Source organism: Eptatretus burgeri, chromosome 11 (assembly GCF_056783735.1).
Source record: "Eptatretus burgeri isolate ZD-2024b chromosome 11, Ebu_testis_v1, whole genome shotgun sequence".
In the NCBI taxonomy this organism is placed as follows: Eukaryota; Metazoa; Chordata; class Myxini; order Myxiniformes; family Myxinidae; genus Eptatretus; species Eptatretus burgeri.
The window spans coordinates 10,388,218-10,404,755 of NC_140971.1; the positions used below are offsets into that span (position 1 = coordinate 10,388,218).

Below are 16,538 nucleotides of genomic sequence, written 5' to 3' on the forward strand. Positions count from 1 at the left end.
CATAATTGAGCAGAGCATGTCCCTTTTCTTCACAATTAAGGTACTACCTTCGCCACCGACGATGGGCGGAGGTCATGTTTTCACCTGTCTGTCTGTCTGTAAGCAGGATATCCCTAAAAGTTGTGGACCGATTCGGACAAAATTTGGTGGACAGGCTGGGTGTGTGTGACACGGACGAATTGAGACGATTTTGGTGAAGATCCGGATCTGTGTATGAGAAGTTTTGAAAAGTGATTCTTCGCCATTGATAGATAGGGCTAAAAACAATATACTGTATTACAGGGTATTTCAAAAAGTTGGACGGATTCGGACGAAACTTGGTGGACGAGTTTGGTAGGCGATAACGACAAGCTGATAAGATTTTGGAGGTCCGGATCTGGATCCGGACCATCAATGGGATACAAAACGTAAACTGTTCAGCCTGCCGGTAGCGTATACGCTCTACCGAGTGCCGTTCTACTTATTTCTGTTCTTCCGCAAATAATTTTATGCGTGAATTAAAATTTCCCAAATTTAGGGAGATGGGTGGGAAAGAGGATATGGAATAATGAGCAAGCCAGTGTTGTGTACATTTTGGAAAATGATGACAATTTTGCATTGAACCACATAGCGGTATGATCATTCTTTGAACAAAGCATCCATTGTACCTTTGTAGAGGGGAAACTGAGGTGCATCGGGATATCCCCTCTCACAGCTCTTCTTGGCCATTGATAAAAGGTCGTTATTTGTTGACAATTAATATTAATGGCGAATAATAGTGAGAGGGTTTGTCCCTGATATTGTTAAGTTTATATCAGCGCCGGCAGACACCAGCCAATGAGGTGCCACACCCACACATAGCTACAGTGATGATCAATCAATCAACTGCCCAGATCTAAATCAATGGAAGCCATGGCCACTAAGCAGTGCAGTCCAATGGTCATGGGAGTGGACGGCATCCCTCACTGGTGGAGGTCAGACCACCAGCACTTCTTCCTCCTCCCCAAAAGGTGTGCGAGAGGGGGGTTGGGAAGCCATGCCACGGTATCGATGTGGGGGATGCACGGAGCAACTCCTCACTTGTTTCCCGCCCGGTGCAACATGAGGCATGTGACAGGACATTCTTAATCTCTCTAGTCTAAAATGGGCAAGGCCCGTCTATCGTATGAGATGTATTGTGGCCTGCAAAAGTATTCACCACCCCCCCCCCCTTTCCCCACCTGCCAAAGTTTTCACATTTTGATACCACATGAGCTATTTCATGATGCTTTCAAATCAAACTTAGCCTACCCGTCAGCATATAGAGTCTGCACAAACTACTACAAAGTGATAAAGCCAAAAAAAAAATGCAGATAAACTGCGAAAGGTTACAAAATAAGTGTACTTGGTTTCACCTGTATGTAATCAGTGGTTTAACTTTAAAATTAAGCTCCTCCACTTATCCAAGGAGTGTGAAGGTGAAACTCACTTGGTCAACCAACAAGGCAAACACGAAGACCAAGGAACTTTCTAAAGAAGCTAGACGTAAAGTGGTGGAGAAGCACCGTTCAGGAGAGGGTTTTAAGAAGATTTCAGTCGCTCATTATCCCTTTGAGTACGGTGAGATCTATCATTAAGAAGTGGAAGATGTATCATGCCGGCCAGACACGACCCATATCAAGTCGTCCATTGAAACTCAGCAGCCGGACAAGCAGGAAACTGGTTCGGGATGTCACTGTGAATCCAACAATGACTTTGAAAGATCCACAAGGCTCTTTGTCTGAGATGGGGGTTCCCTTCATAAAGCTGGCAAAAAAGAAGCCGTTACTAAAAAAGATACATGTATAAGCTCATATTGAGTTTGTGAAAAACCATCTTCATGATACTGCAGCCATGTGGAGAAAAGTTTTGTGGTCAGACGAAACAAAAACTGAACTTTTTGTTCTCAATTCATATTGTTAGGTCTGTCACAAACCTAATACTGCACATCACCCATTCAACACTATCCCGACTGTCAAGCATGGTGGTGGCTGCATCATGTTATGGGGCTGGTTTTCATCAGCAGAGACTGAGAAGCTTGTCAGGACAGAAGGAACCATGGAAGGTGTAAAGTACAGGAGAATCCTTGATGAAAACCTGCTTGAGTCAGCCATGAATCTGAAACTGGGTCAGAGATTCACATTTCAGCAGGACAACGATCCGAAGAACAACGCTAGAGCCACACTGGAGTGGCTGAATAAGAATAAAATAAATGTTCTTGAGTCGCCCAGTCAAAGTCCTGACTTGAACCCAATTGAACATTTATGGCGAGACTTGAAGATTGCAGTCCATCGACGATCCCCATCAAACTTGGCAGAGCGAGAGCAATTTCCACGTGAACAATGGGTAAAGATTTCATCATCTCACTGTACAAAGCTGGTAGAGACCTACCCACAAACACTCAGTGCAGTCATTACTGTAAAAGGTTCTTCAACCAAGTCCTGACCTAACGGGATGAATACTTTTACAACCAGTGAATTTTGATTTGTACATTTTTTTTTTTTACAGGTATTCCTGACATGTAACCTCCTTCAACTATAACAGTGTTTATTGTTTGATGTCTTCAATTATAAAAATAAGTTCATTTGGAATAATTGTTTCTACACAATTCATCTAAATGTGCCATTATTGGTAGGGGTGTGAATACTTTTGCAGGCCACTGTATGCATAATCCTTCAGAGGGACGTGAAGCAAAGTATCCCATCTGCTGTCATTTACTGGTAGAAAAACCCCAATCGTACGTTTTCAAAAGAGTAGGCCATCGTGTGCTGGCACCACAGCCGAGCTGTCTTATACATTCCAAATTCCTGTCTTAACCCGACCTTGGGAGAAGATCATGGACAACGCCCAGTCAATTTGCCAAAACAAAAACTCACATGATGCCTTTATGATATTCAAGATCACGGGACAGATCAGATCAGATATTTTCCACCATGGGTAGAAGTAACAGACAAGAATGAAAAAAAAAACCAAGTCGTGTCATTGTAGTTTCCACTTACGGCCGCCTTGCCGACACCATAGGGGACACTGAATAGATAGCGGAGACCACCGATAGAAGAAATGGTGACGATGAGACCTTGCTTGTTTTCCACCATGAGCCGAGATGCCAACACTGCACATGCATAATGACCCCTGCAAACCGATGTACCAAATGAGATTCAAGCAAATAAAATAAAATAAAAAAATAACGAGAGCCTTCAAGCATGCAATCATTACTTCAACTCAACAGGTGTAGGAATCATCATAACAACAAAGAACATCATATTCTGTGCCTTCCAGTGATATCAAAACTAATAAGTCCAGAAGGCTTGATATCATTTCGATATTAAATGGAAATAAATTTACCCACACCATACTAAAAAGGTGAATCTAGAAGATTCGTCAATGTTAGTGTCGGTCTGTGTTGGCAGACAATATGAATGATGGGTTTAATGGACCATCTGCTGAAGAAGAAATGCTTTTAACCATTGTGGGAAGCAAAGTGAAGCTCACATTTTGGGTGTTACCCTTTATTGGTGTCCCTCTCCCACACACACACACACGAAAGGCTAACATCCAAATCGTCAGCATGTGAACTTACAAGGGACAGCAGGGCGCAATAAGAAATGGGATGAACAAAAGAGAGAAAGAGAGAAAGAGAGAGAGTGTTGGAGGAAACAATGCCACAATATGTGAATAAATATTGGCTGAAACAACAAACAGTGATCATTCAACAGTGACGACAATCTCTAGCTAGTGGACAAAAAAATTAAAATGGAAACACCTGGGTAAATGAGCGACACCAAGTATATTGAAAGCAACGGCTTCCACACAGGTGTGGCCTATGATTAAGCAAATAACATGCCAGCATGCTTAGGGTCATGTATAAAAATGCTGCACAGGCGTGGTTGCCTCTAATTATGGTTAGAATGGCTGCAAGAGGAGACCTCGGTGACTTTGAAAGAGGGATGATTGTTGGGGCGCGTTTGGCAGGCACTTCGGTGACAAAGATAGCTCAACTTGCTGATGTTTCACAAACGACGGTGTCCAAGGTGATGTCAGCATGGAACTCCGAGGGAAAGACTTCATCAGCAAAGGGCAACAGTGGGTGGAAGCACATACTCCAGGATCATGATAACTGTGCATCATTTTGAAGTCCAAGGCAAAGCAGGGGAGCAACTGCAGATCAATTGACTGTAAATTTCAACCTGGGGCATGAGCAAGCAGTTTCATCAAAAACAGTCCACCGAGAACTCCACAGAGCGGGATAACAGTCGGGTAGCAGTGCACAAACCACTCATCACCCCAGGCAATGCACTTTTGTGAGTCCAGTGGTGCATAGAGCACAAGCAATGGACTACAGAGCAGTGGAGAAATGTGACATGGTCAGATGAATCATCCTTCACCAGGCTCTTGACAAACAGATGAGTGCACGTGTGGTGCCAACGTAAAGAACTCTACAGCCTCGAGCACTTCGTTCCAACAGTGAAGGGTTCTCGTGGTTTTGTAATGTTGTGATGCGCATTTTCCTGGCATGGCTTGGGTGCAGTCATTCTCTTTGAAGGCAAGGTCAATGCCAATCGCTAACGCTACTCAATGGTACCGAGTGATCATCTTCACCCCATGTTGCAGCATTTCTTTCTTGCCGGGAGGGGTGTCTTCCAGAATGACAATGTCCCCATCCACAGAGCATGTGTGGTCACCCAATGGTTTGATGATCATGACACTCATGTTATCTGTATGTCATGGCCTTCTCGGCCACCATATCTGAACCCGATCGAGCATTTATAGGATATTCTGGAACGACGCCTGATAGTGTTTTTCACCTCATCAAACAGGTATGAGTTGATTGACTTTCGTGTGGAAGAATGGTGTCGCATCTCTCCTGCAGAATTCCAGACACTGGTGGACTCTATGCCATGGTGCATACAGGCCGTAATGGCCGCACGTGGTGGCCCAACACCCTAATAAATGACTTTACATTGGCGTTTCCAATTTTTTTTGTCCACTACCTGTACATCTCTCAGCCAACATGGACCAAGATTAAACCACTCATCCTAACTCTCTTTTTCATTGTTTTGTGTATACATAGTCAAGGATCATGGAAGAGTGAATACACTGAACAGATCAGGATGCAACAGCAGAGCGATTTGTTCATCTTTCTTTTCCCACATCTTCTTCAATCTCATTCTTCCATCTAGGTCTTCAAGACAGCGGTTCACCACCACCATGACCACCACCTTAGGTCATCGCAATCCAAAACCATGATCTTCTCAACCCCTATTAACCCCCCTCCCCAAGCCCACCTCTTTCCAAGCTTCCAGTTTTTCCCTCCTGAGAGTTCACAACTGTATTCATCATGTTCACCACCCCCCCAACCCCTCCCACTGGTCCCACTGTGTCCTCCCCTTGCCCCCGTTCTTCCACACATCCATTACTTCCCCGTCTCCCTTAAACCTGCAGTTGGTGTGTTTTCCCCATTCACTTTCTACTGTTCTATTTGTTCTGTTACATCCTGATCCGTTCTATGTACTCACCCCTCCGGCAAAAAGTTGGCAAAATGAGTACCAGCTTGCTGGGATGAGTGAGCCATTCGAGTATCCTGCATCGGAGTGGTGACCCGTCCAGGAGACTGCTTTGGCAGCACCGACGCTCTGTACAGAGTGTGGTCCCAATGGATGGAACGTAGACGTGGATAGAACAGGTAAGTTAGCAGCGATGGTGAATGATCGCGTTTCCCTCCGATTAAACGAAGCTTTGTATAGAGCTGAATGTCAAGATGATGTAAATATGGTATTTCTTCAATATTGTTGGGTTTTATTGCCAATTTAGTGTTTTGATTGGAATCTGTAATGGGCATTTTAAGTAAAAGCAGGAAAAACTATAGTGGCAATCGGTGGAGCGCATACCTCTTCCAAGCTGAACACTTTACATTTTGTATCCCATTGATAGGCTGGATCTGGACCTGAACCAAAATCTAATCCGCTTGTTTCCATCATCTAACAACTCATCTACCTAGTTTTGTCACAACTCATCCACAACTTATTCAAATATCGTGCTCCATATCGTTTTTAGCCCCCATCACTCAATGGTGAAGAATCACTGAAAGTTTTTGGATCTTACACCAACATTGAATCAATTCTTCCTTGTCACACACTCAACCTCTCGACCAAATTCCACAACATTTTGAGATATTCTGTTCAAACAGACAGAGGCACAAAAATACATGTAAACACAAATCATTCTGACGACTTGCCTGAGGCCTGTGTTGTTAATCGTGTCCCATACAGACACGGGCAATTCCCAAAATGGTTTTCCCATGTTCGAGAACAGGACCTGCAGTGAGGAGACGACAGCAACTGTTCATAAATCCACAAGTGCACACAATACAGAAAATATGTAAATTACAGGAAGTCCAATACAAGTCTTCCTCTTCTTTTGTATGCAGAACAAACTAGCGGGTTAGCATCATCGGCTGAGGGTGCGGCTGCGCCGCTGATGCAGTGCCCTCTGCGGGTTAGACCTGGAATTTGTAATTTTGCCATGTGCCAGTGATAGCTCGCCTACTCAACACAAAGTACACTGTCGGATGTTTACCATCCACCAACTAATGCCGACAGACGGGATGCCCAGTTCAACGTCCATCCGAGGGACGGCACACACATTGATGAATCACCCTGCCAGTGAAACACCAGGATGACAGTTTATAGCTGGGTCTGGTTTTCGAACCCAGGTGAGACAGCTTCCAAAAAAAAAATCATAAAAAGTAAAACATCGAAATATATATTTTCTTTGGGAGCACAACAAGTCACAAATAGTCCATGAGCCCGTCGGGTTGGTTGGTACCATCTGGGGGGAATAATTTTCATAGTGATTTTTGGCAAGGTATACAACCCAAGAGTTACAAAGTATGTGATAGCATTGCATCGGTGGTAGCTTTTTGTGTGTTTCCATCCTGTTTATATGCCTACCCTTAAATACGCTTTTGTGCAAAATGGCCAGTACAAGGTAAGACATCCTAACTTCAACTTAACAACATTTTTTTTATCAGTCAAAAATTAACATTGAAATTTGTCTCACCATTTGCTTCTCAACAAAAAGTGCTAAACATGCCGAGGTTGAAAAGTATGTCATTGGTGACACTTGTATATCAGTGTCCATTTCCTTTGTGATAAATCATACTACCTTTAGAAAAGTATTTGTCTATCATTTATTGTGGAAAGTAAATAAAAGTTCTGGGACAATATAATTACATGGGTGTTTCACAAATTTATTAAGAAATCCAAAAATCTAAATTTCTTTTTTTGTATGTTGTATATTAAGATCAGTACAGCAGACAATGTTACCCCACCCCCCAAATTAAAAAAAAATACCTAATTTGGACTGATTTATGTAGTTTGGTCAATGTCATGATATTTTCCCTGTTGTTATTGAAGGATACTTTCCAAGAACCAAACAAAGGTAAATGATAGCATGTTCATGAACAAGATTATTGTTTTTTCCCCTGTAATTTCTCAAAAAAAATTACAGAATTTCAGGGATTTAGATTCTCAATAATTCAGAAATGAAGGTATCAAACACTCGTTTTACACAATATAAACCAACAAGACAGTAACAAGATGGTTAATCATATTGTTGTGGTTACCAAATTCGCAAACCACCATTCAGGTCCCTTAGGTGAGGTATCTCGGTAAGTATATGTGTAGTTAGGCCCAAACCCGTTGTCTAGTGGGAATACATGTCATTTATGCGTGCTGCGACTCTTCAGGATAGCCGTTTTTCTTTTACTATCTTTATTTTGGACCAACCGCCATTGTCACCACCACCAACCACAACATCAACCACCCACCGCGGCGCCGCTTCACGTCACACCTCGCAACCGTCGCATCGCCACCGTTCTTGCGCCGCTTGTGGGTACCGGTGTTGGACTCGTGCAGGGCGCGCGCCGAAAAGCGTGTACAAAACCACGGATTTTCCACTTCAAAAACGGATCAAAAACGACACACGCCCACTTTTGTTCCGTCCAATCGGTGAGCGAGGGGCGATTTGGCCCCGCCTCCAGGGTGTTGGAGGGCGATCGCTATATGCAAATTTATGGATCAAAAAGCATTCACGCCCACTTTTTCTCGGGCCAATGGGGAGCGAGGTGAAAGGTCGAAGGGAGGGGGTCAAAGATGAGAGAGCGAAGCCACGGGGCTTATATAAACGACCGCGTTCGTCAGTCAAGAAGATAAGAGTTAAGACTTCGCGGGCGGTGGAGTTGGGAAGAAGAAGCCAGAAGGAGTTGGTCGTCGTCGTGTGCGTTGGAGTCGGAGCAAAAGGGGACGGAGCTGTGGAGAGGCGGCGAGGGCAGACGAGGGGGTGCTCGCGTCGTGCAGGGAGCTGCACACCAGGGAGGCCGACGGCGCGACCTGGCCGAGGTGGAGACGCTCGTCGCGGGACTCGAGGCAGAGTGGAAATCCTCTATACCCCGAGCATCAGCAACCCCCTCCTGTTTCCCCCCCGCGCTGAGATAGTGCGACCAAGGGGGCCCTTTTCCCACCCCCTACCAGACACTGTCCGCGAGGCCCGCGGAGTTGAGGCACCATCGCCGCTCCGCGTCTCATCACCAGACGGGTAGGCCCGACCCGGTCTCGGCCTCAGGCCCGCCTCATCTTTGAGGGTGTTCTTTTTCTTGGTTTTGGGTATGTGTTGTCGGCGCCGTCTGTGAAGTAAAATTGTATAAGTGTTGCCGTGTGCTCGCGTAATCGGTATTAGATCTGCATTGTCGCATTTGCTTTTTGTGTAAATTGCATTGTGTTTTCCTCTTTCTATGTGCTTTTGGTGGAATTGAATATGTGTGCTTTCCGTTCAGCGCGAATAAATGTGCTTTGTGTTGAACTGTTTCCCGCTTCGCTTCGTCATTTCTTTCATTGAATCCTCATCTTGCTTCACGTAAAGGGTTGGTAGTGGGCTGAATACGCCCGATAATTAATCGAACCGTCGAGGTCGACGAATAACACCGCTCGGTTATCCCGATAGTACGGAACGGGTCGCTTAAGTGGCCCGTGTCCGAAGCCGACCTGCGGCGAGGTGCGACCGCCCGGTCTACCCTCCGTGTGGGTACTTAGGTAGGTCGAATTTGGCGAGCAACCCTATCCCACGCGGGGGCTGATTGGCTCGATCGCGGTGAGACCGAAAGGTCCACCCGTGACTGGTTCCTGGCGTTAGTCCGAGAGGGTCACGACTGGATTGTCCGTCCGGTGGGCGACGTGCCGCGATTCGAGTTACGTGGCCGTCAGCACGCCGGCGGGCGCGAATCCGTAACACTGGTGTCAGGTCGTGCGATACAAATCCATCGCCCTCCTCGCGGCACTGGTATCGGAGAACGGGAAAACGGGCTCTCCTGTCTCCGGCTAAATTCACGGGAATCGGTCCAGGGGTGAGAGAAGCGACCCCCGATTCCCTCCAAATTACGAGCGATTCAAATTAACCCTTTAAGAGAAGCAAGATGGCGTCTCAAGGCGAGCGGGAGCTGGGGGTATTAGAAATGGATGTAGAATGTGCAGGATCCATGGCCCAGGATGGAATTCCCGTGCAGGAACATGAACTCGCCCAACTGAACCCAGAGCCCGAAATGGGTGCGGCAGCGGCAGCGGTGTATGACACCTCCCCCCCCCCCTCTCCACCAAAACCCCCCCCCCCGACCCTTGCCGAAACGGCTCACCCAAGCGCACCCGACATGGCCCAGCTATGCGCCATGCTGGCGGCAATGACAGCAAGGATGGATGCAAATACAAATGAAATGAAAAACGAAATGAAAGGCATGAACGAAAAGATGGATGCGAATACACAAAAGATGGATGCGAATACACAACAAATGAACAAAAAGATGGATACAAACACAAATGAAGTAAAAACGAGGATGGATGCGAATACACAGCAAATAAACGGAATGGAAGCAAACATGAAGGAAGAAATGAAAGAGCTCCGGGGTGAGACGCAGAACATGGGCCGATGCCTGCAGGCGGGCATGAAGGACGTGACCAGGGAGATAGGAATGGCGACTCCACGTGTGGAAGCAAACGAGCTGGAAGGGGGTGCAACGGCTGACAGGCCCGCGGTGGAGGCGGGTAAAAAAATAATTCGGGGGGCGTGTTGGGCGAGGGTCGTGACAGAGGAATCGACGGTGACCAAAAGGGAAAAATTAAATGGGGAGACCAAAACGTGTGAGACGAGACACGAGGTGACGACGACAGAAACTTATAAATGTATAGAGACACGGGAGATAGAAAAAATAGAGGAGAGACAACACGATGAAGACGGGGTAAGTGACGCACACACACACACAGGTAGTGGAGGATAGTGAGGTTGAGCTCGCGGAGCGTGTGGAGACCCAGTGCGAGCACCTGGATGGCCTCCTCCAGGAACAAGTGGAGGGAGTATGCCCCTTGAGGCGAGTCACGACCAGGTGAGTTCGGTCGTGCTTTGCGAGGTTGAGGGGAGGAGTGCTGTGGACGGGTGCACGGAGAGCTTGGGGGGTATAGAGGCCCCGGAGACCCTTGTGGGGACACGAATCCCCAGTGTGGTTGTCCCTGTGTGTGTGGTGCAAGGTGTGAGTGCGTCCCCGTGTGTGGAAGCGACCCCGTGTGTGAGTGGTGTGGTGGCAATGGTGCCAGAGTACGTGCTTCCCAGCACGCCGTGTGTGGGTGAGGCACCGTGTGTGAGTGAGGCCGTGTGTGTGAGTGAAACGGCCAGTATGAGTGAGGCACCACGTGTGAGTGGTGTGGTGGCGAGTGTGCCGGAGTGTGTGCTTCCCAGCACGCCGTGTGTGGATGAGGCACCGCGGTTGAGTGCCCCCGCGTGTATGAGTGAGGCACGGTGTGTGGATGAGTCACCGCGGTTGAGTGCCCCCGCGTGTGTGAGTGAGGCACGAGTGAATGGAGCACCACGTGTGAGTGGTATGGGTTATGCAAGGGAGACCGTGTGTGTGAGAGAGCGGTATGTGAGGGAGATGTCGGTTGGCATGCGGGAGCACGCAGCCGCGTCTCCCGGGGTGAATGTGATGGAGTGGAGTGTGAGCGTCGTAACACGCAGGTGTGCGTGGGTTGAATGGAGACGACGACGGCGACATGGGAGAAACGAAAGCCGAGTAGCGGCTGTGGTCGTTTCGGGGACCGTGCCGGGTTCACCCAGCAGTGAGCACGAGGTTCGTGCTGTGCAACGCACGAGACCACCACGTGCTCGCTTGCGAGAGTGAAGTCCCGGTCCGGAAACGCACGCGGTGGATTTGCCGATCCCGCGGACGTACAAAGTTTAGGCAGGATTTCGGATTTGGACCGGACGGGTTCTCCACGCGATCGTGTGTGTTAAGCTCCAACGGGCAAAGCACATGTGTTCGCGTGGGGAACCCCTCGAGACGTGGGGCTTGTGTTTTTTTTATGCGCACGGTGACGCCATGGCTGCACGTGGGGTTGGAATCCGGCAGGAGGGGTATCTCTGCCGGATGGTACCGTCCAAGGAGGGACGAGGAACACGTGCAGCTGCATGACGTCACGGGCAGGTGCAAAGTGCGCGAGTTGCCGCGCTGGTGCTGCGCATGAAAAAAAAAAAAAAAAAAAGCAAGCCTCACTTTCGGGTGCACAGGATTCCTGGGCAAGGGGTGGAAGACCCCCTTACCCCGGGGCACAGGATGGAAACTAGTTAGGGGGAAGGGTTAGCTTAGTTAGACCGACTTCATGGGGCAGGGGTAAGTCCTCATGGAGTCCGTGGAATGGATTAGTTAGAGGGATTTAGTGAGCTTTAGGTTGGGAAATAAAATGAGATGATTTTGAGACAGTGACAGACTTGTGAATGTGTAGAGGGGACGTAGCTTAGCTACGTAGTGTTAAAAGGAACGTGCTGTAGTGTAAGGGACGACGTGGGAGCACGAGTTAGTTAGGGGAAGTAGTTAGAAGGATGGCAGAGTTCAGCGGTGTGTGTGTTGAAGAGTTGTGAGGTGAGTACATGATGAGTGAGTGAGGCCAGCGGGTCTGTGTGGATGGAGCGAATGGGGAATGCATGGTGCGATGAGTGATTGGGGGGAGGAGTGACTCCCGCCCAAGGGACCCCGGGGTCAGAGTAAAGTGAGTTAGCTGGGTTAGTCAAATTGAAAAATGGAGGTCGTTTTGCTGTTGGTGGGAAAGTAGGCTCGAGACCCATTTGGAGGGGTGCAGGAGCCCTGTTGACGGGCTTGGGAGCGTGGCTGCGAAAGGTCAGTATCGCTGAGTGGGTACCCCGGGCACCAGGCTAGTCGGCCGCGGTAGGCCATGGGCCCATGGGGGGCCGGGATAGAGTAGTGGGCACGGGTGCGCCTGCTTGGTGCGGGGGCCCGGGGCGCCATTAGCCGCGTGGGCAGTGTTGTGGGCACGGGTGACCCTCGGAAAGGGGCCCGGGAGGCCGGCCTGCCACGTGTGCGTTTCAGGGGAGGTGCCATGGGGGGCGCTCCCCGGTGTTAGGGAGCTGGTAGGCTCGGAGGCAGTGTAGTGCCCGGGGGTGCCATAGCGGGAGATTCGGCAGAGGGTCGTGCCTGCCGGGGGGAGCCACGTGTCCCAGCCAGGAGACCGTGTGAGGGCACGGAGAGAAAATTGGGGGGCGAGGCCCGAAATTGTGAGGACACCAACACAGGCGACGGGAATCTGGGTTGTTAGAACCAATAGTTTAAGCGAGAGGCGCTTGTTGAAAGCCCCGGGGTAGTTTAACAGTTAAATGGATAGGGTAGATTAGGAAGTGTACCCCTCCGCACCATCCATCCCCTCGCTGTCGTTGTGGGCCGCTGGACCCACTTTGGTTATAGATCGCCGAACTCTGGGGAGGCCATTCTGAGGCTTCGTTGGGCCTCGACACAGGACGTTAGCTCTCCCGTATTCCCCTCCGGGAAGGGAACGTAGGGGTTGGGAGTAGGCTAGGTGACAGGATAGGTGAGCCGAACAAGGACGATAAAGGGGGTTAGGGGACGATTTATAGTGGGGGAGTAAAAATAAAAACAACAAAAAAATAAGTTGGGGCTAAATTGGGGTTTGACAAATTAAGGGAGTGGGTATGTACAGTGACAGGCAAAGGCGATAGGTTGGGAGGGAGACAGGTAGGTAGGTCCGAGCCCGCCTTCCGAGTGGCCAGCACCACCGCACCCCCTCCACCAACCTCCACTGAACGGCAAAGGCTGGCCAGCTTCATCGGCTGGCTGTTTTTCTTCAAGGCCTGTGCCGGCCAACTTCATCGGCAGCTGTTGTTTTGCTGCGAGGCCTGTGCCGGCTGGATCGTCTGCAGCTGCTGTGCTGCAAGGCCTGTGCCGGCCCACTTCATCTGCCGGCTGGCTGTTTTTTCTTCAAGGCCTGTGCCGGCCAGTTCATCTGCCGGCTGTGTTTGCCTGCAGCGGCCTTCTTCTGCGGGCTGTGTTTGCCTGCTGCCTTTGCCATGCCATGCCCACTGCCCCTGTTCACCAGCCCCGTTCAATTTTTGCTTTGCCCCCCCTGTTCATTGCCATGTGCGCCAGGATCAAGGCAACAGTTTGCAAGCTGCGAGAACTGCCCTGTTGGCAGCTACAACACGGGCCTGCAGTGGCAGCCCGTGCACCGTGTTTGCGTCCATCCATTCACCCATCCATTCGTTGTGTTCATTGCGTGTGCCACTTGAGCTGGCACGGAGACTGCGTTTGTGCAGCCCATGCACCGTTGTGGTTCACTGCGTTCAGTTCAAAAGGGAAGGCCTTGGACTGCGTGTGAGCAGCCAGCCACGTTCCCTGTCACCTGCATTGTTTGAGCCAGAGACTGCATGCGGGCAGCCTGGCTCCCTGCTAACTGCTTTTCTTTTGCAGAGTTCATTGATCCTGGGCCATGGTTTAGTGTAAAATTTGTAAGTTAAGGTTAAGATGTACTGTACATATGAGTGCGCCCCCGGCATGTCTGTCTTAGCGCCGGCAATTTTATATAAGTCGTCCGTGTGAGTGAGTTTGTTTAGGTAGTTACGCAGCCCTCAGGTTATTTATTTTGGGGACACGAATACCATGAATGTCGCACTCAGGGATCCGTAGGTAAAATGTACTAGGGGAAAACTACACATGATGGCACACGAAAATTTGACGACTCGGGACGAGTCTGTAAAAAGGGGAGGGGGTAGTGTTGTGGTTACCAAATTCGCAAACCACCATTCAGGTCCCTTAGGTGAGGTATCTCGGTAAGTATATGTGTAGTTAGGCCCAAACCCGTTGGCTAGTGGGAATACATGTCATTTATGCGTGCTGCGACTCTTCAGGATAGCCGTTTTTCTTTTACTATCTTTATTTTGGACCAACCGCCATTGTCACCACCACCAACCACAACATCAACCACCCACCGCGGCGCCGCTTCACGTCACACCTCGCAACCGTCGCATCGCCACCGTTCTTGCGCCGCTTGTGGGTACCGGTGATGGACTCGTGCAGGGCGCGCGCCGAACAGCGTGTACAAAAGCACGGATTTTCCACTTCAAAAACGGATCAAAAACGACACACGCCCACTTTTGTTCCGTCCAATCGGTGAGCGAGGGGCGATTTGGCCCCGCCTCCAGGGCGTTGGAGGGCGATCGCTATATGCAAATTTATGGATCAAAAAGCATTCACGCCCACTTTTTCTCGGGCCAATGGGGAGCGAGGTGAAAGGTCGAAGGGAGGGGGTCAAAGATGAGAGAGCGAAGCCACGGGGCTTATATAAGCGACCGCGTTCGTCAGTCAAGAAGATAAGAGTTAAGACTTCGCGGGCGGTGGAGTTGGGAAGAAGAAGCCAGAAGGAGTTGGTCGTCGTCGTGTGCGTTGGAGTCGGAGCAAAAGGGGACGGAGCTGTGGAGAGGCGGGGAGGGCAGACGAGGGGCTGCTCGCGTCGTGCAGGGAGCTGCCCACCAGGGAGGCCGCCGCCGCGACCTGGCCGAGGTGGAGACGCTCGTCGCGGGACTCGAGGCAGAGTGGAAATCCTCTATACCCCGAGCATCAGCAACCCCCTCCTGTTTCCCCCCGCGCTGAGATAGTGCGACCAAGGGGGCCCTTTTCCCACCCCCTACCAGACACTGTCCGCGAGGCCCACGGAGTTGAGGCACCATCGCCGCTCCGCGTCTCATCACCAGACGGGTAGGCCCGACCCGGTCTCGGCCTCAGGCCCGCCTCATCTTTGAGGGTGTTCTTTTTCTTGGTTTTGGGTATGTGTTGTCGGCGCCGTCTGTGAAGTAAAATTGTATAAGTGTTGCCGTGTGCTCGCGTAATCGGTATTAGATCTGCATTGTCGCATTTGCTTTTTGTGTAAATTGCATTGTGTTTTCCTTTTCTATGTGCTTTTGGTGGAATTGAATATGTGTGCTTTCCGTTCAGCGCGAATAAATGTGCTTTGTGTTGAACTGTTTCCCGCTTCGCTTCGTCATTTCTTTCATTGAATCCTCATCTTGCTTCACGTAAAGGGGTTGGTAGTGGGCTGAATACGCCCGATAATTAATCGAACCGTCGAGGTCGACGAATAACACCGCTCGGTTATCCCGATAGTACGGAACGGGTCGCTTGGGCCCGTGTCCGAAGTCGACCTGCGGCGAGGTGCGACCGCCCGGTCTACCCTCCGTGTGGGTACTTAGGTAGGTCGAATTTGGCGAGCAACCCTATCCCACGCGGGGGCTGATTGGCTCGATCGCGGTGAGACCGAAAGGTCCACCCGTGACTGGTTCCCGGCGTTAGTCCGAGAGGGTCACGACTGGATTGTCCGTCCGGTGGGCGACGTGCCGCGATTCGAGTTACGTGGCCGTCAGCACGCCGGCGGGCGCGAATCCGTAACAATATGCAATCTGATGAATGAGTCAAAGGTGAAAATGAAACACAATCTTCTGTTGTGGGGCATAAAATTACACAATAGAAACACAAATGTAGTGTTCGACACTAACGAGGCCATTACCGAGGCCCAACGTGTTGCTGATAAACATATTGTCTTATGAACCAAAGACAGGTCCTTTATAGTTTCTAAGACATCTCTGATCATATGCACTGATTGTAAGTGGTATAAAATGTTCAAGATGAACTTAAAAATCATAATCATTATCCAGTTCTTCAATATCCTCATCTAAACTTTCCCCATCGTCTGACTCAAAGATGGATGCCTGGTCCTCACAGTCTGGCAGTCTGCACATATTAGTGCATTTCAGTCCGTTTGGCTAACACACATTTTGGTAGTGAACACTTCCTTTTACAATTGCAGGCCGATAAATCAAGGACCGCCTCAGGTGCTGGCTGACCATCCATCCAGTGCACCACCAACTGTTAAACTCCTTCTTCCTTCTCCATCTTCCATCCTCGGCCAACAGGACTTGGTACTTTCGGGTCCTGTTCAAGACATCGTCTCCATATTGCAGCCTTTGTGTGTGTTTCACTAAGCAGTCCCTGCATGGTGGAAGCTGGTGGCTCTCTATCTCACCTTTCTAAGCACAGAAGAGGTCATACCTGAGATCATTGACCTTAGTGGATGATGCCTTTAGTGCATAGAGGAGGCAAGTAAAATGCCTCTAGTTTGTCCATCAATTCTCAGGAGAGGTCCCAT

At 49.5% G+C, this 16,538-nt stretch overlaps 1 protein-coding gene across 3 annotated transcripts in view; it reads right to left on the minus strand.

The window, feature by feature from the left end:
* The window catches only part of DHRS1 (dehydrogenase/reductase 1), an 86,329-nt gene that overhangs the window by 48,808 nt on the left and 20,983 nt on the right, over positions 1-16,538 (minus strand). For all 3 annotated transcript variants that reach the window (XM_085845193.1, XM_085845192.1, XM_085845191.1), the window contains exons 4-5: positions 6,233-6,312; positions 2,997-3,129 (exon numbers count right to left, since the gene is read on the minus strand). In XM_085845193.1, coding sequence (XP_085701319.1) covers positions 2,997-3,129; positions 6,233-6,312 — 213 coding nt within the window. The remainder of the gene's footprint in view (positions 1-2,996; positions 3,130-6,232; positions 6,313-16,538) is intronic.